Source organism: Antechinus flavipes, chromosome 2, assembly GCF_016432865.1.
Source record: "Antechinus flavipes isolate AdamAnt ecotype Samford, QLD, Australia chromosome 2, AdamAnt_v2, whole genome shotgun sequence".
NCBI lineage: Eukaryota > Metazoa > Chordata > Mammalia > Dasyuromorphia > Dasyuridae > Antechinus > Antechinus flavipes.
The window spans coordinates 599,278,980-599,303,279 of NC_067399.1; the positions used below are offsets into that span (position 1 = coordinate 599,278,980).

The following is a 24,300-nucleotide window of genomic DNA, read 5'->3' on the forward strand; positions in this document are numbered from 1 at the left end:
GACACTGCACTACTAAGAAGGTATAGACTTTTCTTTCCCTCTCAGATCCTAACTTCAAGTGACACTAAGTACTATTTTAGTTATATGGCTACTCCAAGAATGATTTTGTAAGGCAGCATCAAGAATTTTACCACCATTTACAATTATTTTCATGTGAAATGATTTCAAATTTTTTTTAAATAAAAAAATTTGTTAATATGACCTGTTTATAAATTCAGGGACTGTGTGTAATCACATGGTTTGATTCAAGCTATTTTAACCCAAGCTAATTAAACAAGAATAAACAAAATTTAAAGAGCTTTTAAAAGAATTAAAGGATAAAATTTTGATGGTACTAATCCAAATACAAAAGAATAGGTTTTAAATATGTCGTGGAGCTTTCAATACAGAAACTGAAACAGCATTCAGTAAAGAATCTACATGTTAAATAATTAAATATGAGAGCAACCAGTTTTAAAGTGGATTTTTCCATCACGGACTAAAACAAAATGTATAAATTTAACTGCTTTCACTTTCCTGTTTCTAAAGTGGCAACACTCCCTCTTCTGGTTTTATGTCTACATGACAGGTCTTTGAAAAAAATGTCTGTTCAATAAGATAGAAAATCTAAAATGATCTTTCATAGGGATGTTTTTAATTTTCCCTGAAAACATTTGAGGCAAAAGAAACCTGCAGCTGGCACTCTATGGCACAAGTCATAGAGATCATAAAATTGAAAACTAAGTAACTTTCCATATAGTTATGAAGAAAGAGAAAAATGACAAATTTCTTTAGATTTTCTTTGTAATTTTGGTTCATTTTCTACAATTCTGAAATTTGAAATAATGAAAAATAGCAAGTGATACTGAATTGAAAAGATTGAGAAAATTCTTGAAACCAAGAGAGGAAAAGGGGACTGAAGAAGCATCATAAATTAATCATAAGACCTACCACTCTTTGGTGTAAAGTACAATAATAGAGTAAAATCAAGACAAACAAATTCTGTAAGTATTTTATTTATCATTGAAGAAAAAACACAGCAGCAAGTACTGTGTTGGCTTCAATAAGACCAAAGAGTTAATAATTAACATGGCTACTACACTTCAAAATTGAAGTCAACACAGTCATTACTACAAAGTACTTGCTGAAAGAATCTATCCTGAAGACAAAGGAAATTAGGAAAAGAATTTAAACAATTCCTCCAAAACCACACATTTATAAATATTGTCATATTTAAAATGCTTGAAAGGCATGAATTCTCCATTAATGGAAAAGCAGTTTGCTATTGGCAACAGAAAAAACTCAGCACTAGATTCACCCAATGCTTTCCATTTAAAAGCTGTATTTTTCTGGTTTCACACATCAGCAGTAGTCATATTTCATTAGAACAATGACTTCAAATTGTTCCACATCTACCAGCATTCAAGTAAAACCTACAGACAATTCCACTGTATCCAATGTTCATGTTTACTGCACTTAATGTGAACCTAAAACCTTTTTTTAAATTCAGATAATAAATACCTCAAAAAGCCGTGCTTCAAAATACCTAAAAAGGTATATTTCAACAATAGCTTTAGTATAAATGAAAATTGCTTCAGTTGTTTTTTCGATACCACTGCTTTAAAGATACTCAAATACATTTTTCTATGACAGAATCTTACCTCATTCCAAAATAAGACTAGATATTTTGAAATTGAAAAGAAAAGAGATCAGTTTTATACTGAGATATATGTGCTACAATACCTGAAGGATTCACATTTTAAATTTTGTGGGTTTTTAAAAATTTTTTTGTAAACAAATGATCAGTGAAATAATGCAACACTTTAAATTTCAGAAAATGGCATTCAGTTTTCCAACTTCCTGCTGCAGATACAATGCATGATCAATCTATATAGGATTAATACAAGTTCATGCTTTTCATGTTATGGTGAAACAACATTAGTTAAAGAAATCCAATTTAGAATGGTTTAAGCACAAATATAATAATCCTTGAATGTGACCAAACCTATGATAAAACACCAGTTTAGACTGTGTATCTCTTGAGATTTAACGTCGTACAGTGGTCCATCCATCTTCATCAGTCTCATTTTTGGTTCGACGAAGAGATTCTCGAGTTTCTCGATCTTTTTCTGTTCTCCATGAACCCCTGCTCTCCTTTTCACCTTCTCTTTCTCGGTCTCTGGAAAGAGGAGGAGGAATTCGACGAGGAGTCTCACGCTCTTCAGCCCGTTCATCTTTCCTTTCCTCAGTGCGTCTCCAGGAGCTTGCTAAAATAACACAAGAAAAATGGTTGGTAAGTTTGCTTGGTATTCAGGACTCTTTAAAAAAACCGGGAAAACTTCAAATTCCTTAGAACACACAAAAACAGGTGTTCCCATCTAATGAATAGAAGATAATATAGTAGCTATTTATTCTGTACAAAAAAACTGAAGGGTTCTTTATCACTAAACGTACATTCCTAAAGCTTTTGAATCAATTTTTATCCAATGAAACCATTGAGATAACATTTTACCTGATCATGCAACCTGGCAAAATAAGTACTTTATTGTCCCCAGAGAGGAGGATTTAATAGGAAAAGGTAGAACTCCATTTTTCTTATCAACCTAAAATGTCTTTGTTGCAAGCACTATATTGGTAAACTGCTTCTCAGTACATTTTTATTAAGCAACCAATTACTAAATAAAACCAAGTTTCATTACAGTTGAGGTACTGTTTTTGTGTTACAGACCCCTCCTCTCTGGTCTGGTGAAGTCTACAGATCTCATTTCAGAATGTAATTATTGAAGGAAATACTAAATTTCAGTTAAACATATTTAACATGAATTGTTCTACCTGCCATCTGGGGGAGAGGGTGGGAGGAAGGAGGGGAAAAATTGGAACAAAAGGTTTTGCAATTGTCAATGCTGAAAAATTACCCATGCATATATCTTGTAAATAAAAAGCTATAATAAAAGAAAATTTTTTTCAGTTAAAGATTAATGTAAATAAATACAATTCTATTTCCTCATTCAAGTTCACAGACCCAACATAAAAGATCCTCTGTCTCAAATATTTTAGGATTTTGTAATGTCCTTACTTTCTTCCCGCTCACTCCTTAAGGGCCCTCTTCTGTCTCTATCATCTCGTCGATCTCTCAAGTCTCTTCCTCCTCTCTCATCTCTGTCCCGACCACGACGATCATCTCTATCCCATTCATCACGGCGATTTGAATCTCTCCAACTTGAAGCTTCCTCAGCTGGTCTTCTCCACCCAGTCTCATCTCTGTTGACATTTAAAAATTAAAATTTAACTAATTTGGCTTTGAACTTCTTTGGAAATATTAGCTAAAAAAAAATTTTTTTTTAAGCCAGTTTTTTACTCACATTTAAAATAACTGACATTATGTCTTAATTTTTAGTCACTAATCTGGCAAAAGTACATTATGGAAACAAAATGGCCCAGATAACAGTATCTGGAAATAACTATATTAAAACTATACCCACTAACAGAAAAAAAAATTAAGCTTCCATCTTCTTGTATATATTAACAAGAATTCAGTACCTAAAAAAGTGCTCCCTTCTCCCCAAATGTGATAGAATTTTAAATAGAGCAATCCACCCCTTTACAACAGTACAGTCAGTCAAACCTAGATCGCCTGAAACGATCTTCACGATCGCCATCTCTCTCTCTTTCATGTTCTTTATCATTTTCTTCACGGTCTTGATCTCTATCTCTTTCTTTGTCTCGATCCCATTCACGGTCTTCTGAGGGCCTGGAATCTCGAGGTGGAGCCCAGCTTTCCTCTCGTGCTTTCTCTCTCTCTCTCCAGCCACCTATTTAAAAAAATAAATAAACAAAGTGTATTTCTAATAGTGTATGATACAAGTGGCATGTAATTGTTAATTTTGGCAAATGCTAATTGATCAGTACTCCGGACACTAAATTCAGAATGCTTAGCTATGACAAAAAATATAAAGTAAAGAAGTTTCCCAAACTATGAACTTATTCACTGGCTCTATTTTTAAAATTATTATTATTATTCACATTATCAGAGTAACTACTATTGGGAAATTTTAAGCTCTTTTTATACTTCATATTGTTTTATAAAATAGAAGATTCTTATTTAATAAGCACGATCCTACTCCCAAATAAGAACTCACTCCCAAATTGGGAACATGTGACATATGTCTCATTCTTCTACCTCTAAGTTAAAAAGTTTTCATGAAAAGATATGAAAACAGAATACAATCCCATGAATGATAAGCCAATCAAGCAGCTCACATCTTTTTCCAACATTTTTAGTAATTTTTCAATTAGAATTTCTTCAACATATTCCTGCCCAACCTTATAATGAATTTCCCCCCTCATAATTAGGGATTCTAACTTCCTCATATAGAACTCCTTTGTCTTTTGATTACAGGTTTATAAAATTTAATTCAACAAACCTAACAATTCACTTGGGAGCATTCGTATCAGCATTTATAGCATCTATCCAATCAAAACTCAAAATTTTATTTTCTAAGTAAACTAGTTTTTAACTTCCTGAGTTTGAAAGTCTTGTTTTATTTAAAATGTTACACTTATCTGTGTAACAAGGGGCAAATCACTTAAGAGGGTGTTAAAATCAGATGACCTCTTAGGGTCTCTTCCAACTCTAAAAATCTATGATTCCATCTTAATTTATTTAACATGTGAACTTTCTCTCTTGGTATAAATACTTTGAAGATAGAAAATATCTAATGAGCATTTAACATAAAGCATAATTTAGATGGGTATGTATGTGTATATAAAAGCAGGGATAAGGATTTTTTAAATGACCATTTTTAACTATTTAAATCATGACTAGCAGAACAAGTAATGAAATCCAGATAATCTCCACATCTTTTATAAACTAACTTCCCCCTCACACTGAGTAGATCAGAAGCAACCAAACCAAAAAAATCTGAATTTTACCTGGTTTGCCAACTGGTCTCCAAAGACCGGGTCTTGAATCTTCACCACGCCTGGGAATTCGGTCATCTTCACCACGTCTAGAGAGTCTATCATCATCCATATTACGCCAAGTTCCCCTATCATCATCTCCACGCCTGGAAATTCTATCATCATCTGCATTTCTCCGAGGTCCTCTATCATCATCCATGCCACGCCTTGGACCCCGATCGTCATCCATGCCACGCCTTGGACCCCTATCGTCATCCATGCCACGTCTAGGACCCCTATCGTCATCCATGCCACGTCTAGGACCCCTATCATCATCTGCGTTGCGCCAAGATGACTTTTCCTCATCAACACCACGCCTAGGTCCTCTATCATCCTCAATTCCACGCCTGGGACCCCTGTCATCATCAGCTGTTCGCCAACTTCCTCTATCATCATCTAGTCCTCGCCTAGGCGGTCTATCATCATCTGCAGAACGCCACGTTCCCCTGTCTTCATCCAAACCCCGTCTGGGAGGTCGATCATCTTCTGTATTACGCCAAACCCTGTCATCATCAGCCCCACGACGAGGGAATCTGTCATCATCAGCACCACGTCGAAGGGGCCTATCATCATCTATACCACGTCGTGGAATGCGGTCTTCATCTGTTCTTAAAGAATCTCTCTCTTCATCATCTGCTGCACGTCTTGGTCGGTCCTCATCTCTTCGAAGAGACCTCTCCTCATCACGACCTTCTCCCCGGCGCCATTCCCTGTGAAATTACAAATTAAAATTCTTCAGAATTAAACAAAACACTGCTTCAAGTTCATCTGCATAGGATCATTCCAGAATGCAAGTTAAGCTTCACTTGTTTTAAAATAATTTTCTGAATCCAAGTTTCAATTTGGAACTATAACGTCCGAGTAAGATACTAGCGAATTAAGTCTGTTATTTATAAAAACAAAATGAAGACAGCAACTTTAAATCCTCTGGTCAACTAGTAGCTAGATGGCTCAGTGAATAGAGCTCTTGGCTTTGGAATGAGGAAGACTTGACTTCAAATTAGATGATTATTAGCTGTATGATCCAGGACAAATAAATCACTTATCCCTGTTTGTCTCAGTTCCTCATTAAGTAAAATGAGCTGAAGAAGGAAATGATAAATAAACCACCACAGTATTTTTGCCAAAAAAAAAAAAAAAAAAAAAAAAAAAGGGGTGATGGAGAACAGGGACATGATCGAAACAACTTTGATCAATAACCTAGTTTGCTTTGTATAAAATTTGTATAGAAGCACCTTTTAACCTTTAAGGAAGTATTTAAAAAAAAAGGGGGGGGGGGAGGGGTAGAGGATCAAACTATTAATTCTACCAGGTTTACAATATACCTATGTTATTACTCATTGATTATAGGAAGAAAAAAAAAACCTCAGAATTAATAAGTTAGAAACTAGGAAGGTGACAGCAAACACTGGAGTGCATTGCCAATATTAAGAGATCACTATATGCATACTTCACCATTTGGCATCTAAAAAAAAAATCATGTCATTATTTTCAAATACTACTACCAAAAACAACAAAAAAAAGCTAGTGAATACTCAATTCAATTTCCCTCAAGAATACTTACTTTTCTGGTGGTCGTCTCCATTCTGATTCTACTTCAGGACCTCTTCTCCAAGTGCTCTCAGAATCTCTATCACCCCAACGAGTATCCTATGCCAATCAAAGTAAAATATCAGAAACACATACGCAAGTCTTTTTTAATTTGTCTATGTGATAAACAATTAGTTTAATAAAAGTATTTAACAATTCTCAAACCACATGGTTTCCTTTATGTTTCTTTCTAAATTTTAGAAATTAAAAAAAAATACTTTTAAAAATTAAAGCACCTCTAAAATGAGTAACGTATTTTCTTTTAAATTTTTGTCCAATTTTCAAGGTACAGAATTTCAGTCAGTGAACTAGCATTTAAGCACTAGAGAATACAATGAAAGACAAAACAGTCCCTGCCTTCACATTGTAAAGTAAAAAAAGTAAAACAAGATATATCAAGAATATATTGCATGTGGGCTTAGGCAGAAGGCAGTAAGATTAAGAAAGACTGGAAAAGGTTTTTTGCAGAAGGTAGAAATTTAGATAAGTCTTCAAGGAAGCTAGAAAGTAGAGGTGAAGAGGAAAATCATTCTAAGTATAGAGGACAGCTAGTAAAAGCAAGGTCACTGTCACTGTATCCTAGAGTTCACAGGGAGGACAAAGATATGTAGGAGAGGGATAGATTATGAAATCCTTAAAAAAAAAAAAAAAAAATTATGAAATCCTTTTTTTTTCTAGTTAAGTTTCTGTTGATGTCTTTTGTTTGATGACACTGGTTTTCCCTCAGTTATCTTTCTTCCTCTTACACAATCATGCAATATGTAACACAATACCTTTTTTTGGTTATATTTTAAGTTCCAAACTTTATCCTTCTTTCCCTCCCTCCCCATCCTGAACTAAAGAAAGCCACTATTTATAAATATAGAATGAAAGGATTTTGAACAAAGAAAAGAAGGAGAGGGAAGAGAAAGAGTCAGTTTAAAAAGTCCAAAATGTACAAAATACAGCACCTGTAGACTGGCCATCTCCACAAAAGAAGTTGGTGTAAAGGACATCAAGAACCAAATAGAGATTTGAAAGCCATAAGAAACCAATAGAACTTATCAAAATAAGGGGGTGAGATAGTGAAAGTTTCAGTTTAAGAAGAACACTTTGGCAGAAGAATGGATTGGAAAAAGGGAGACCCACCATACAGTCCCTGCATTGGTAGAGGGATGAGAACTGTACCAGGATATAAGCGATAAAGGGGTGTAAGACAGCAAATGTATGGTGAGTGATGAGTTAAGTATGCCATAAGGTTTTGAGCCTGGGTGACAAAAAGGAGGGTGGGACCTTCAACAGAAACTTAAAGTTAAGAGAGATAAGAGAGTTTGAGGGAAAGATGATGTGATCAGTTTGAACACAGCTAGGTAGTCTAAAAATGTCTAAACCAAGCAGTTGGAGATATGACTTTGAAAGACAGTAGTAAGGTCACATAATTGTGACAATCATCCGCAAAAAAGATGGTAACAAATTACAGGAGCTGATGACATCAACAAATGAGAACCCATAATAAGGAGGTATGAAACAAAGATTCAGCAAAGGAAACAGGAGTACTGTCACAAAAACTTAGAAGAGAATAAAAGGCTAAGTGGCAGCCTGAAAAGGCTGCAGAAGAGATGATGAGAATTAAGAAAAAGCCATTGGATTTGGCAAGTAAGAGATAACTTGGAAAGTAGTTTCAATTGAACAATGAAGGTTTGTTGAAAGTTCAGAGTGAGGAAAAAGTAGGAGAGAATTTCATCATTCTCAAGAAGTTTAGTCACAAAAGGGAAGAGATACACAGCAATAGCTAATGGGGCAGAGCAAGCAAAGGTTTGAGAATAGGGGAGACACAGAAAAATGCGCGGGCAGGAGGCAAGGAGCCAGTAGACAGTACACCATTAAAGATTAGTTGAAAGAGGGTGGAGATGGAATGAGATCATTTGTGCATGTAGAATGGAGCTTGCCTTTGCAAGGAAAAGGGTCACAAATTAAACGGACACCCTTTTCACAAACTCTAGGAAAACACTCCTATTGTGAATGACTTCTATAGACTAATGTAGTTAAATGAGTTTAAAGTTCACTTTTACCCCAAGACAAACATACATGTATCAGTTAATATATCATCAATTGACAAGCCAAAGCTATATTTTTCATCCACTTACTAAATATGTCTTTCAGGGAATGCTTGACTTCTGTGATGAAACCAGCACATACATTTCTGAAGAATACTGAGATGAGGGGAGGCGGGGGGAAGAACAGTGGTTATTTTCATGCTAACCTTTCTGGAAAGTGAATCATCAGCTATCCTCCTCTCTTCTTCTCGACGACGTTCTCTTTCTTCAATTTCCATCTCTCTCTGGCGTTTTTTCCTTTCAACTTCTTCTAATTTCTTGACATGCTCCTGATATTCTCGTTGTTCTTCCTCACGTTTTTCACGTTCAGCACGCTCCCTCTCTTCACGCTCTGCAACAATTTGTGAAATTTTAACTTGTTTGAAATGTCATCTTTCCATATTTTTCCTATGGCTTTCTATTTCTGACACAATTTTGCTGCATAATTCTATTGCAAACTGCCCAATTTAAGTGCCATGGATGCCACAATTCTCATAGAACATAAGATCTTAATAGACATATAAAAGGGAGGGGAGCAAAGGGGTGAGGGGAGAAGCTACATTTGCCTTTTAATACTTAAATTAAGACAACAATTTGAATACCCCCCAAAATAAAACATCCTCTCCACATTAAGGAGCCAGACTTTATTTGCAACCCAGGTTCCTCATTTTATGAATGAAATAACTGAGACTCAAGAGATGATGCGCTTATGATCAGTTTGCAAGAAAAAGTTTTAGACAATTAAATGCTTTTTGATGTGCTTTCAATTAGATTCCTTCTCAGTATCTAGCTCAACCTTACTCCCCCTACCTTTGAGCATCTGCTCTTCAGCCAGGCGTTGCTCCTCCTCTTCCTTTTCACGGTAGTAAGTCACACGGCGCTCCTCCTTGCGCTGTTTCTTCCGTTCTTCCAAGCGATTACGTCTTTCTTCAGCCAGTCTTTCTTCAAACTGTTTAAGTTTTTCCTACAATGTATGAAAAAAACGAAAACCTTTTTAAAAGAACCTGAACAATAAGAATGTGCTATAAACCAGCCCTTGCCATTTGCTGTGCAGAACTATATTTGCAATTAAGTATCCTTTTTACCTTTCTTCTTTCACTTACAAATGTCTATTTATAAATAATATGAAAAAACATATATGTATATAAATGCTAAGTTCTATTAATGAACAGAATTGTTGGCAATACCACTAACTTTCAACAGCTTAAGCTCCTACTCCCCTCCTCCCCCCATTAATAGTTAGCAGGAATATAGATAGTAATGGATCCATTATTTCATTGACTTAACTCAGAAGAAATCACATACTGAACGGATACTGTCAGGAAGAATACCCTAAAGCAGGGGTCCTCAAACTACGGCCCACAGGCCAGATGCAGCACCTGAGGACAATTATTCCCCTCACCCAGGACTATGAAGTTTCTTTATTTAAAGGCCCACAAAACAAAGGTTTTGTTTTTACTATAGTCCAGCCCTCCAACAGTCTGAGGGACAGTGCACTGGCCCCCTATTTAAAAAGTTTGAGGACCCCTGCCCTAAAGAGTCCTACTGAAAAAAGATTCTTTAATCATGTACACATCCTTAAAATACTTCAATATCATGCTGCTAATTCCAACAAGGTGAAGATCACTACCAGGTTCCTTAATGGTCTCTTCAATGATCAAAGAGATCAACTCAACAACTGACATACAGTATGTTAAATTCCTTTTGTTCAAATAATGAATTGATGGGAAGGAAATCTGCTAATCCTGCATTATATATTATAGAAACACTGCAGCTAGTTTTCAGAACTGCAGAGTAAGACAAACTACATTTGGAAAACACACGTGGCATTATTAATGATATCAAACTACTTCCTGACCACTTTCCATCACCAAGATTTTGATAATGACTTTAACTGACCCAAAGATTAACAATGAATTATGGAAGGCCTAAGTTAACTGCTCCACATTACTAATGATACCATGGTTCACAAAAACTGGCATGATGAAGACAATATAGGAAAAGAATAACCTGGAAAAAAAATAGGTTGGTGATCATTTAACGATAAAAATGGTTAGTTAACCACAAGTGTTGAACTGGTACCCCCAAAATGTTCAAGAAATCCAGAAAATAGCCTCCAGGGGCAAAACTTCCTATGGATAATTTATAAGAAATGAGATAGGTATATGAGAAGATGACATGGAGAGAAGATATGGAATAGCAGATGGTTGGCAATCTGGACCAGTGTGAGGAGTACACATGTGAATGAAATCACGAGTCTACTGATATACTGCAGAAGGTATAAGGGGTTCTTCAATGAAAAGAACATTAAGTTAGTTACCTCATAAACAGATTGTCTTGCTGCCTTGAGTCTCTCTACAAATAAATCTCTATCTTCCAGCATTCTTGACATTCGATTCTTATGTTCAAGGGCTTTTTCACGTTCCAGTTGCATAGTAGTAATCTGTAAAATATATATCCACTGTTAGTTCCAAAAAAACCCCAAACAAAAAAAACCCTCATTCTAATTTTAGTATTAAAACATAAATGCATTCTAAATTGATTCTTTAAAAACCAGAAGTCGTAACTACTGTTAACAACTAAACACATATAAATCTAGCTCCACCATATAGGAGTGTTAATATAATTTTCCTCTTGACCCATTAGAATTTTAATTGTAACCTAGCAATAGTATTAGATATTTTTCTCAAATACAAGGTTTGTAAAACTGCAAAATAAGAGAACCACCAGTTTTTCCAACAACAGTGTTTCCAATTAGCTAATTTTTGTAGTACTACCAAGAATAAAGGAGCTTATTTTTCAATCCTCCTGATCCCCACAATTTTATTAGGATAAGATCATTAAAACTAAATCCTACATTACTTATTTTTCTGCAAAATTGGAGAACAGCAAACAAATGATGCCTAAGACCACCTCTGAGACTATCAGAAGGCTTAGAGAATTATACCTGAAGAATATCCATGTATTGACCATTTCTAAATGGCTAACAACTGGCAATTAAGAATTCTGAGGTGTACTGGCTTTTCCTCTTTAAAAAAGCTCCCAAAGGTCAAAAAGATAGAAAACGGTATTTCAACAACAGAAGAAACAAAGTATAATGGAATGTGAAGAATCAAATATCTGTTAAGTATCAAAGTGGCTCAATCTAGAGCAAGAGTTCTTAACCTGGATCCACAAACTTGCTTTGTTGTTTGCTAATTCTAAAGTAAAGATTACTACTAGACCCCTTAATGAAATAGATAGCTAACCAAAGAAATCAACCCAACAATCCATATACAGGATGAAAAATTTCTACTGTTCAAATAATGAATTAGATTTGTTGCCTTTCAAAATATCCTGCATTTCAAAATAATAGAGCATTATTTTGAAAACGAGTCCAGGATCATGGGTTTCACCAGGTTGACATAAAAAAGAAGTCCATAACAAGAAAAAATAAGACTTCAAGCTTTAGAGAAGCAGGTAAAGCATCCTAGGGACCAGAATAGCAAAACCAGATGTCACCCGTGTTTCCAAGTTCAACTTAAGATCTCAGCCTACAACAGAAAGGGTGACCAAGATCTTTAAATATAAATGTTTCTGAGTATCTTTGGAACATTTCTGTAACACACTCCAAACAATTATAAAGAAATGCAACTATCTTGGAGTTGTCAATTCTGAAACCTTGGCCCTTAACATTGTAATTACTTAAGAGTAGAAAACATATTATTAGTGTAAAAAGCTTACTCTTTCTTCTTCCTGTTGTTCCCAAAGGTCCATATCTTTAACTCTCTGTTCTTCATAGGCACTCTTTATAAGAGGTATTTCTTCTAATCGCTTTGCTCTTTCAAAGTAGTCAATCTAAATAAAATAAGAATTGCTATAGAACATATGAAATAAATACTTCAAAGTTGGCACATTAATGTTAACCACCCCTCCTATTCTGCCACCTTCTTCTCCTGGTTTTTCAGGCGTTCCTGAAGTTCTTTCTTTTCTTTCTCTAGTTGTTCAACCTGCTTGGCCATAATAAAATCTGGATCCAATTCTTCAAGGTCCTAATAGAAATAAATATAAATGAATTAATTATCTAAGAAATGTATAAAGAAAACAATTATACTGTTTGCAAAGGTGTGTTTTTGCAATAAGTTTCACTTTTTTCTTTTCTTTTTTCTTTTTTTTTACAACAAATATATTTTGATAACTATTTCTACTCCTTTTAAACTAGGAAAACATGGGGACAGTGAGGTGGTGCAATGGACAGAGCACCAGCCCTTAAGTCAGGAGGACCCAAGTTCAAATATGGTTTCAGACACTTAACACTTCCTAGCTGTGTGATCCTGGGCAAGTCACTTAACCCTGCCTCAGCAAAAATAAATAAAAATAAAAATAAATTAGGAAAGCATTTTTAAATTGAAAAAAAAAAAAGAAAAAATTAGTTATTACTGAATTTTCTCGAAAAAAGAACTACAAGTTTGATTTATAAGACACACACCTCAATATCGATATCTTTGAAAGCTTTGGCACCAAGTTCTGTTTTCTTAATTTGCTCAAGTCGCTCACGGACAGTCTTCTTTTTGATTTGTTCATGCTCCTGTAAGATGCGTTCTTTCTCCCTTTCCTTGGCTTCCTGGCGGAGTCGTTCTTCCTCAGCTTTTCGTACTTTCTGCAGTTCTGCTTCCCGCTGCTCCAACTCTTCTTTTTCACGCTGAATATTCAAACTCTCAAGACGCTCTTTTCTCTCCTCAATTGTCTGCCTGCGAGCCAAGATGCGTTGATGCTCTTTTCTCGAATTTTTAAGATAAGCAGTGACAGCCAACTGATGCTGTTCTTCCTTTTCTTGCTATTATAAAAGAAAAAAGAGAGAACTGCAAATAATACAATTAATAGAAATTTGTGTGGTTCCTAAGGCTTGTAAAGAGCTTTCCATATATGCATTTGATCTTAACTTGGTAAACCAGGTTCACAATACCATTTTATAAAGGTCAAATGATTTGCCAAGGGTCACAATTTTACTGTTTTAAGGTAAAATCCAAGTCACTACAATATCTCAAGATTTTGAAAGGATTTTCAGAATGGCAAAGCTTTCTAATATTTTTTATTAAAATCTAGCTTGTACATAATTTTTCATGAGGAATTTCTAAGATGGTTGCCTTCCAAGCAGGCAGACAACTCAGCTCCCCCTATTTACTATAGCTAAAGTGTTAAGGGATACCAGATGGAATAATGATCCTGAAATCTCAGTATAATTTCTTCCACTCCTGAAACTTTGAAGAGTTCCACCGGAATTCTGGGTTACCAGCCAAGCCCACACCTATGCATGGCAGCACCCTATCATTATCAGACACACCTAGAACATGCTAAAACTCTGTATTTGGAAGATACAAGTATGGAAAGCTCCCCCAAAAAAGCTCTAGCACATGGATCCTGTAAGCCCTGGAGAGTTGCAACACAGCAGGCAGTGATCAGAGAAGTGTGGCAACATTAAACAAACCTAAAGGCTTCCAGGCTCAGGAATTCTCAGGACCCAAGTACTCTGACCTGAGATACCAGTGAGCATCCCAAATTTCAAAGACCCAGGAATAAGAACAGAGAATTAAAATCCTTGGGAATATGATGGTCTAATATTGCCAAGAGAAACAAAGTAAAAATGGATTTCCCATAAAGACTACAATAATAGTTAGAAAAAATGAAGAGATTAAAAAAAATTAAACAGAAAATATAAAGGAAAGAATTTGAAGAAAACCTTTGAAAATTACTGTGTAAACATTACCCAAGTAATCTTATTACCTAAAAACTAGAACAAAAATCAATGATTCAGTATGAGTCAGGAAAAAAATCATTACAAATTCAAAAAATTAGACTGCAAAAAAAAAAAAAAAAATTTTTTTTTTTCAAAGTCTGGACACTATTATTTCAAAAAATCCTAAGTGAAACTGCTAAGATCTATTAGAACCAGAGGGCAACTCTATCAATTACCTCCTGAAAGGAACTGAAAATGTAAAGTTCCAGGAATATCTTAGCCAATCCAGTGTTCTTTTATCAAAGAAAAATGCTACAGTACTGAACACTTCAAGTATAAGGAAATACAGAATCACACCAGACTTAGAAGCTTTTACTAATAACCAAAAGACCACATCATACAAAGTTGGTCTTAGAGCAAGAACAAATTACTCTACAAAGGCAAGTATAATCCCAACAAGGGAAAAATAGACTTTAATAGAATAAAGCAGTTTCTGCCATTTTTCTGATGAAAAGACAAAAGAGCCAAACCAACACTCAGAATTACACTGGGAAAAAAAAAAAAAAAAAGAAAAGAAACCCTACAAATTTGAAGGAGCTGTGATATAATGCTAACCCTGAAATGAAAGAGAAGAAATCAATATTTTTCAGAAGTTGTCTTTAAAGATTATTGAGGAAGTTAAATAAGAAAAATAAAGGCCCACAAAGGTAAATTGGATATTCTGAGGATTTGACCAATAGCTCTCTGGTGAACCTAAATAGTTTGCTAAAGTTCATAATCCTATTCCTTTGTGTAATGTATCATTTACTTTCTTCTAAAAGTTTAAAAGATACATACCAAAACATGAGCAGGTTTAATAACTTCCAAAGCCTTGGCAAGCACGGAAGACATAGCAGTCAGCTGATTTCTTATCTGCTCAGATGGCATACTTTGAAGATGAGGACCAATTGGAGCATCTTCTCGAGTAGAATAATTCAAATCAGATCCAAAACTTAATGTTCTTGAAGTATGATCAATACGAACCTTTACAAATTAAATTAAATGATGGTTATTAAAAAAAAGTTTTTAATATCACCTGGTACTTAAACAAATAAACTATGAGGCCCAAATATCAACGTAAGTTGACCAAATATGATTAATGTAAAAAGTTAATTAACCCAGAAAAGAATTCTAAGTGTGAGCTGAAATAAGGAGATTCTTATTCTGGCCTTAACTATACAGTTAATTTAAGATCAGAACGGTTTCATTTCTTGCATTTATTTGTGTCTCCAGTCTCCACTACATGTAGTGACTGGCATACATATCCTTATAAATCCTTGTTGATAGGGTAAAATGAACAGAAGTTCAGTTCACAAAGAATTCATATCTTAAGTTTAATAATCATGCTTTAAATTATATGCAACAACTGATGATTCTTTTATAATAGCATTGTTACTATAGTAAGTGTATTAATAGATCCATATAAATATCCTGAATAACATTCCTCTCCCTTTCCCTCTGTGGTCCTTTTTTCAATAGCACTCACTTGCAAATCACAATGTCTGGCTGCATCTACAATAGCACGTTCCAGTTGGAAAGCATCAACAAAAGGAACCAGAGAAGTCAGACGAGAAAACTCAATGCTCTGATATATCTGTGCCACCTGCATAAAAACACATGATTATTTTTTTTTCTTTCTGATCCTACAAAACATTAACAGAAAAAACCTTTGTGGTCAACATCAATTATTTTAGAAAAACTGGGTTAAGAAATATTGTTTGAAATTTTCCTCTAGTACCAGGAGATCATTATATACCTCAACAACGATACTGTATGAGGATGTTGATTTCTTCGACAAAGAGATCTAACTCAGTTTCAATTGATCAAAGATGGACAGAAGCAGCTACACCCAAAGAAAGGACACTGGAAAATGAATATAAACTGCTTGCATTTTTGTTTTTCTTCTCAGATTATTTATATCTTCTGAATCCAATTCTCCCTGTGCAACAAGAGAACTGTTCGGTTCTGCACATATATATTGTATCTAGGATATACTGTAACCTATTTAACATGTATAGGACTGCTTGCCATCTGAGGGAGGGGGTGGAGGGAAGGAAGGGAAAAATGGGAACAGAAGAGAGTGCAAGGGATAATGTTGTAAAAAATTACCTTGGCATGGGTTCGGTCAATAAAAAGTTATTAAAAAAAAAAAAAAGAAAGAAAGAAAGAAAGAAATTTTCCTCTAGTCCTAGGTTGGTATTGTATTTGTTTGAAGGAGACTGGCAGCATTACTATATGAAGCTGTGCTGCTAATTAACCTTCTACAAATTGTATAGCACATCAGAAATAACACTGCTTCCTGGAACAATGAAAGCAGGTCAATGAAATGTGCATAAAGATATAATAAATACTAACAAAAACTCATTTATATATTGCTGAGACTTACAAACCATTTCACCAGATGAGCAAGTAGCTGAGAAGTTCACCACCCACAGCTCTAAGGGTTAGTGCCAGGACTCAAATATCTAGGTCTTTTGATGGGGGGGGGGGGGGGAGGGGCAGGAGAAGAGAATTTCCATGGCACCTCCGACAATCAAAATGTGTAAGTCCAGAAACAAATGACAAGGAAAAAAAGGCAAAACTCAACAATGCTTTTTGTTTAATATATTTAAATATGTATAACATCAAGCTAACTTTGGATTTAATCTTCCTTATTCTGATATAAAATATTCATTTTGCATTTATACCTGCTGTAGAAGTCGGAGAATAGTGTTGTTTTGCAGTTGTGGAACATATTGTTGTAATTCAGGTTCTTTTTCAGCTTGATCTCTCACCCAATTTAGAACCTACAAAAATATTAAACAAAAAATTCAATTATATCAAATTTAAAAGACACTTAAAATACAATAATTATCAAACCATAGTAAAACACTTCAGAAACCTTTTACAAATAAGAACAAAGTTTTGACAAGACTACTAATTTGCTCATCTTTTTCTGAAGGAAAAATGGCTATGTCATATTTTTAATTTACCTCCAAAAGTTTATTTAACATATGATAAGTACCATCTCTTTTAAAATCACTGGAATTTGCACTATGTCCATTGAAGCACACCATTTAAAGCTGACATATACATCTTGGGAAGAAGTTTTTATTCTTCCTAGATAGTTAATTCTAACCCAAACTCTAGGAAAGAAAGTCAAGTAAGCTATTTTTTAAAATTCCCATTATGTAATTAAAAATCTCCACAACAAGAACACTCACCTTTGTAACCCGATCACACAACTTTAGTGGATTGAATTCCACCTCCAACCAATTATAAAGATCTTTCACTTCTGGAACAACATATTGTAATACGTTGAATCTAACCTAGAATAAACAGTGAAAAAATAGATATAAATACCATAGTTTACTAATAACATGTAAGGGTAACTGATTTTATACTGGCTATAAACTAAAACCAGTCTCATAGGACTAAAAAGCTGAAAAAGATTTAGACCTCTACAACTATAATTCACTATATATAATAGCAACAATCTTGAAAAGTTGAATATCTCATTAAATGGATTCTGAAGTAGATTTAAAACTGGAAGTTTTCTCCAATTTTAGGAGAATAGGAAAATAAATTTCCTTATTGATTAATGGTCACCCATTTAAACTAATCACAAATTAAAACAATTAAAAAATTCAAAGAAATAATTTAACCACAATAATGGTTTTGACAGCTTATTGATTCTTAAATAGACAAGATATAGACAAATCAAAAAGAATTTTCTCTATCACTTATTTCTTCATGTAATTTTAGTCCTACTTTATAAATTAACTTCTATTTTCTGACATTCACCTCTTGAATACTAGCCCAAGTTACAAATGCTAGTGGCTCTAAAATTTACTATCATCCATTTATGTCAACTATTTCTAATTGCATTCCTCAACTTAAACTTTGATCACTATAATACCTTTCCTAAGTCAGCTCTTCCCACCCAGAGCCACTGTATATTTGCTCCAACAACCTTCAATAAATCAATTTAGCCCACAACAGCCAAGCCTAAAAATCCAATCATACCCAAAGAGGTCATAAAAAATGGAAAAGGATCGATATGAAAATATTTATATAAAATAACATTTTATATAAGATAAAATTATATTAATTTTAATTTAAAATTATTGATTATAATTTTATATAAAATATTTATAGCAACCCTTTTCAAAGGGGGAAAATATATGAAAATGAGGGATACGCATCAATTAGGGAATGGCTGAACAAGTTGTGTTATATGAATATGGAAAACTATTATTCAATAAGGAAAAAACCTAAAGACTTGTATAAACTGATGTTAAGTGAATTGAGTAATAACAGGAAAATACTGTACACAGTATCAGCAATAGTATGTGATGATCAACTCATAGTCTTCTCAGCAATACGACAAAGGACTCACAAAGAACAATACTGTCCATAACCAGAAAAGGACTGACTGAGAATGGAGATTGAAGCTTATTTTTTTCACTTACTTTATTCTCTTGTTTTTTTTTTCCTTTTGATCTGCTTCTTCTTTCACAACTGTGACTAATATGAAAATGTTTTACATGATAGAAAATAACTATATCAAACTGCCTACTATTTTTGGAGAAGGAGAGGGAGAAAAGGAGAAAAAAATTTGGGAACTCAATATTATGAAAATGAATGCTAAATTTTCTTGACAATGTAACTGAGGAAAAATATAAAATACTGTTGAAGAAAAGAACGCAACCAATCACATCTCTTCCCCGTTCAAAATCTCCCACTGACACCACATACAGAATTAATTCTAAAGGGCAACTAGGGTGGCACAGTGGATAGAGTTATCATATCAGCCCTGAAGTTAGGAGGACCTGAGTTCAAATCTGTTCTCAGACACTTAACACTTCCTAGCTGTGTGACCCTGGGCAAGTCACAAACTCAATTACCTTAACAAAACAAAGAAAAACAGAATTAATTCTAAACTACTTAAGCAATGTTCTCATTAATCTATTCTATCCCAATACTTTTCAATATACCTCAGGTCAAAGTAGTTTACATTGTCCAATACAACTTCAAAACATTTCCTCTGCATGAATTATCTTTCCCATTTCTCTGTCCCATCTCCGCTATATGACCTGGACACAACTCTAATCCACAATTAAATGCTATCTCTCTTGACATTGCACCAGTATATAATACTCATTTGATAAATCTAAGTTTCTAAACTCCTTGAGCACAAGGTAAGAATCAAGTTCAAGTCTTTTTTGTTACAGTGTTTTTAGCATTATTATGCATATAAAAGGTAATAGTAGTCTTCAATCACACTGAGTATATCCTGATAAAAATAAATCACCTAAAGAGTTATAACATTTCTAAAATTTTCTGTGCAGAGGAAGTAAAAAGTACAAATTAGGCTTTTTAATATAAAACTGAAGTGACAAATAAAGGAATAAACAACCAATGGTGCTATAGTTGGATAAATTTGTCAAGAGGAAGAAAAATAAAAAAAACAAAAAGGAAAAAAAAATACTACTGTTTTATGAAAACTGGTGCAAGGGTAAGGAGAGTAAGGCTCAAAGTGGGAAACATTTGCTAAAGCTTTCTTTTTTGGTTCTAGAAATAGAATAAAATCATGAAGAGCAGCCGAAGAAGGAATGTTTACAGCATGCACTCAATGAAGTTCTCAAAAATGGTTCTCTAACTCAACAATTTTCTGATAGATACCTATATCAAGTTCTCAATACAAACCCTTCTCAGGAATATTATAAGGTAAGTCACATCCCAACAATCAAACTGCTCTAAGCAGTTGCTATTTCTTCCATGCATTGTCTTCTGTCTTTTATATCATGACTACACAGCTTAAGAAAACTCATTTATTCCCAAGTTCCAATACTATGGTTCCAGACAATGACTATCTCTCTTAAGTATGGGAAAGTAATGTTTGGGAGTATCAGTAATTTCTCTCAGATAAGCCAGAGCAGAATTTCAAAGGAAAGTTTCCCAAGAAGGCCATTGTGTCGATCACATAATTACCCCTACTTAGACATCTCCTTTTCCTATGACTTCTCACAATACTAACTTCTACTTTACATCATCTCTTCTAAGTTGCATTATTTTACCTTGGTTACCCAGAATGCCATTTCCATATGATCCACTAATTATAGTCATTTTTATTGACAATTTCCATAAAGTTCCATAAGTTTTTACTTTAGCTTCACAAATGATCAGAATTCTTTCAAAATTAAGGTATTAGAGTTGATGTTTATAAAGGAATATTTATAGCAGCTCTTAAAGAGGGTGCCCATCAATGGGAAAATGGCTAAACAAATTGTGGTAAATTATTGTAATGCATTATTTTGCTCTAAGAAATGATAAACAAGGATGATTTCAAAAAAACCTGGAAAGACTTAACTTGAACTGATGAACAGTAGACAACAGAACCAGGATAACATTCTACACAATATCAGTGATATTGTACAATGTACAACCAAATTAAAGAACTTTTCAAATGATTGAATTTTCAGAAATACAATGATTCCACATGAAACCTAAACACTCATGATGAAAAAAATGCTATCCCCTTCCAGAGAAAAAATTGATGGTGTCTGAATAAAGACCAAAGCATACTATTTTTCTTTCTTTTCTGGTCCAAGTTTCCTTGCACAAAATGAATACAGAAACATTACTGCTTATTTGACAGTACCCGTATAAGCTTTATTAAAGTGCCTACCATCTTAAGGAGAAGAAAGGGAAAGATAGAACTAGAACTCAAAACTTAGAATGCTGAAAATTGTTTTTATATGTAACTAGAAAAGATATACTAAAAGTTGACATCTATAAAGAAATTCAGAGTTTTGTCTAAAGCACCTAATATTTAAGGTTTATATTTTTCTTCAAAATACTTCTTGTTTGAAGGGGACTGGCAGCAGTACTATTTCAAGTTATGCTGCTAATTAACCTTCTACAAATCATGTAGCACATCAGAAATAACACTGCTCACAATAAAATGAAAGCAGGTCAATGAAATGTGCGTATCTTAATCTGTAGAAAATAAAAATTTGAGTCTACAAAAAATTTATATCACCTTAAAAACATAATATTCAATTTAGACAATGATGACTTCTTTTTCCATTTGTTAACTCATGCTAGAATGTTCTCCTTCCTCACCTCTTCCTTCCGATTCTACCTTCTCCAAAGTCTTTTCCATTCCTCCCCAGCCCCACACACATCTACTTTGTTGCTGTCTTCTATTATATTTAATTTTTACTGTTTATGTGCTATATATGTTGTCTCCCCTATTAGCATATGAGTTCTTTGAGGGTCAGGACCATATATTTTGCCTTTCTTTACAATCTCTGCTTAGCACAGTGCTTGGCACAAAGTAATCATTTGATAATTGCTTGTTGATTTCTTATATTTATTACATAAATATCTTATATCTACTACCAAAAAAAAAAAAAAAAGGTTTCCCGATGTCAAAACTATAGTACCATACTTATAATACCACATTCCAGTTATCAGGGATTAAAATTCACTACTCAAATTGTACCGCAAGAAATTCCCTACACAATTCTTTGGCCCTGTTAGAAACATGCATTTCCCTTGCCACTATATCAAATACTACAATTGGAAGTATTACATATTAATTCTTACAATATAATTCCTCTATTTATAAAATATAAAGGATTTTGTAAATAGCATTAAAAAAACTTTCTAGTTAAAAGAAATCATTTTCCCCTGTTTAATTCTACTATGATTCTGAGTCAATGGATTTACCCCATAAAGGGGAAAAAAGAAATCCATTCAAAGTTAAGAGTGTCTGAATGGCTCAAATTGATACCTACCATATCATTAATAAGAACAATTCGTGTTGGTGGAGCCTGGAGACCTAACAGTGTTGCAAGGCGACGTTGCTTTTCAACTATGATGCCATCCATATCCAGAAGTCGAGCAATATCAGTACGCTCTGGAGTTATAGGAATGGAGAGTGTGGCTAAAAGAACTCTAGTTGACATTCTGTTGAGAACAAAGTTACAAAAGAACCTTTTATAACTTGATATTCACAATCTATTCAAGTTACATTCAATGTTTTCCTTACGACAAATTTTAAAGGAGTTGCACCCTATACAGCGAACACAGTAAAGAAGAGATACTTTTCTGGTAGATTATTCTTATATAGTTATCAAAAAGAAAAAGGCAAACTTCAAATGTCTATGTAATGACTTAGAACTGACTTAGAATGACTTATTGAAAATCAAAAATTTTATGATTACAGTAAGAACTGTAAACTCATACATGTGAAATGTATTAATAGTCTGCTTGTTGCTATCCATGGAGAATTCTTTGTGCATTGTGACTTATATAACTGAGAAAAGGAAGATATTGTGGTGAACACATTAATTTCATTGCCAGTTATTGAGTCTTAGTTCAAATACAAGGAAGGAAAAAAACAAAACAAAACATTGTAGTCACTTAATAGCTAGGGCCAATATATATAAAAGACCAAAGAATCATACAATAAGATTTCCCAAAAGAAAATGTTCATTAGCATTTTCATTCTTATGTTGAGTTGTCTTTCTATTTTTTCCCCTTTTTGATCTGATTTTTAAGATTATTATATAAGTATTTAGATATATATTGGATTTAACATCTATTTTAACATGTTTAACATATACTGAATTACTTGCTATCTAGAGGAGGGTGTGGAGGGGAAGGAGGGGAAAACATGGAATATGTAAGGTTTTCTAAGGGTCAATGCTGAAAAATTTCCCATGAATATGTTTTGTAAATAAAAAGCTATAATTAAAAAGCTTTAATTTTTTTAAAAAAAGTTCATTTATGCTGCTTTATTTTTCATAATTGAGTATTAAGAGAAATGAACAATGTTTCAGATGCGGTGCTTTTTAACCAACATAAAAGACATTACTAACAGAGATTTGACAATAAAATTAAACAAAGAAGTATGCTAGAGAAATCATGCTAATCAAAAACTAAAAATTCAAGAGGCAAGTTAAAGCACAGAATATAATTGAGGTTTCAAAAATTGCTTTTAGTATTTTCTTTAAATTACATTTAAAAAGTAATCAAAGGAAAAGACACCATAACTAACATTTTTTTGAAAGAGTCTCCTCCAATCAAGAGCATTGATTCCAAATCAATGGTACTGTCTAGTCTCTCCATCTACTTCCCATCGACATTTTAAGTTTCTCAATACTGGATATAAAAGTGATTTGTGGCCCATAGCAACAATTTACTCAGATTTATTTTTATTTAAATGGACCACTCTATAAAACAGTTTGTATGATTAAATTCATTCTTGGAAGCATAATCAATAAAAACTTCAAAACAATTCAAATTTCTACTTAAAAATCCTCCATCATTCAGTCACTGACAAAACAGTCCCTTATTTACTGTGAGTGGGGACCAAGTGTTATTACTTTCTGTTTAAATGTGTAGGGTATTAGAAAAAACTCTTAAGGTAAAATTATAGATAACTACGTCCTACCTGGGAACTTTTTAGGAAACATCCATAAGCAGGGGATACAAATTTTGAGACAACAAAGAGGAAAAAAATAGTACAGACAAGTTGTCATTTTATATAAATTCACACTACACAAACTTGTCTTTACCAAAAAGAATTCTGCTACCTCTACATCAGGGGCTTGACTTGAAACCTTTGTCCCATTCTATCTTCCCCCCATTATTGGCCCCTCTGCCTTCCGTTTGTCCCCTCTTTGCGTCTAGAGCTCATGTGTCTGCCCCCAGCACATTCTTCCTCTAAGGTCCAGGCAGACCCCCATATGACTTATCCACACCCCTTATTATGTTGCTCCTCCTATCCTTGATTCTCTGTTCCTGGGCCTCCACATGTCCTTTAATTGTGTGACAGCTCCCTCTTCCTCCCTAAGCACATAGACTCCTTTCTGCCTCCCTCTCTTACCCAAGTCCATGTGCAAATTTGTATTATGTAAAAAACATCATTTCATGTAGAGGCCTATAGAA

At 34.0% G+C, this 24,300-nt stretch overlaps 1 protein-coding gene and 2 non-coding genes across 3 annotated transcripts in view; all 3 read right to left on the reverse strand.

Annotated features, from left to right (window-relative positions):
- Positions 1–977: 977 nt before the first annotated feature.
- EIF3A (eukaryotic translation initiation factor 3 subunit A) overlaps positions 978–24,300 on the reverse strand; it is a 40,229-nt gene continuing 16,906 nt past the window's right edge. The window contains exons 7-22 of the mRNA XM_051981522.1: positions 22,143–22,314; positions 17,562–17,666; positions 17,046–17,144; positions 15,845–15,961; positions 15,157–15,342; positions 13,072–13,419; positions 12,530–12,634; positions 12,327–12,440; positions 10,924–11,046; positions 9,414–9,567; positions 8,771–8,955; positions 6,503–6,588; positions 4,912–5,648; positions 3,605–3,791; positions 3,056–3,240; positions 978–2,246 (exon numbers count right to left, since the gene is read on the reverse strand). Of these exons, the coding sequence (XP_051837482.1) occupies positions 2,026–2,246; positions 3,056–3,240; positions 3,605–3,791; positions 4,912–5,648; positions 6,503–6,588; positions 8,771–8,955; positions 9,414–9,567; positions 10,924–11,046; positions 12,327–12,440; positions 12,530–12,634; positions 13,072–13,419; positions 15,157–15,342; positions 15,845–15,961; positions 17,046–17,144; positions 17,562–17,666; positions 22,143–22,314 (3,124 nt within the window). The 3' untranslated portion in view covers positions 978–2,025. The remainder of the gene's footprint in view (positions 2,247–3,055; positions 3,241–3,604; positions 3,792–4,911; positions 5,649–6,502; positions 6,589–8,770; positions 8,956–9,413; positions 9,568–10,923; positions 11,047–12,326; positions 12,441–12,529; positions 12,635–13,071; positions 13,420–15,156; positions 15,343–15,844; positions 15,962–17,045; positions 17,145–17,561; positions 17,667–22,142; positions 22,315–24,300) is intronic.
- On the reverse strand, positions 16,562–16,692 carry LOC127552667 (small nucleolar RNA SNORA19). Its single transcript, XR_007951522.1, has one exon. It is a non-coding gene; the product is annotated as a small nucleolar RNA SNORA19 (small nucleolar RNA).
- Positions 21,202–21,331, reverse strand: LOC127552668 (small nucleolar RNA SNORA19). Its single transcript, XR_007951523.1, has one exon. It is a non-coding gene; the product is annotated as a small nucleolar RNA SNORA19 (small nucleolar RNA).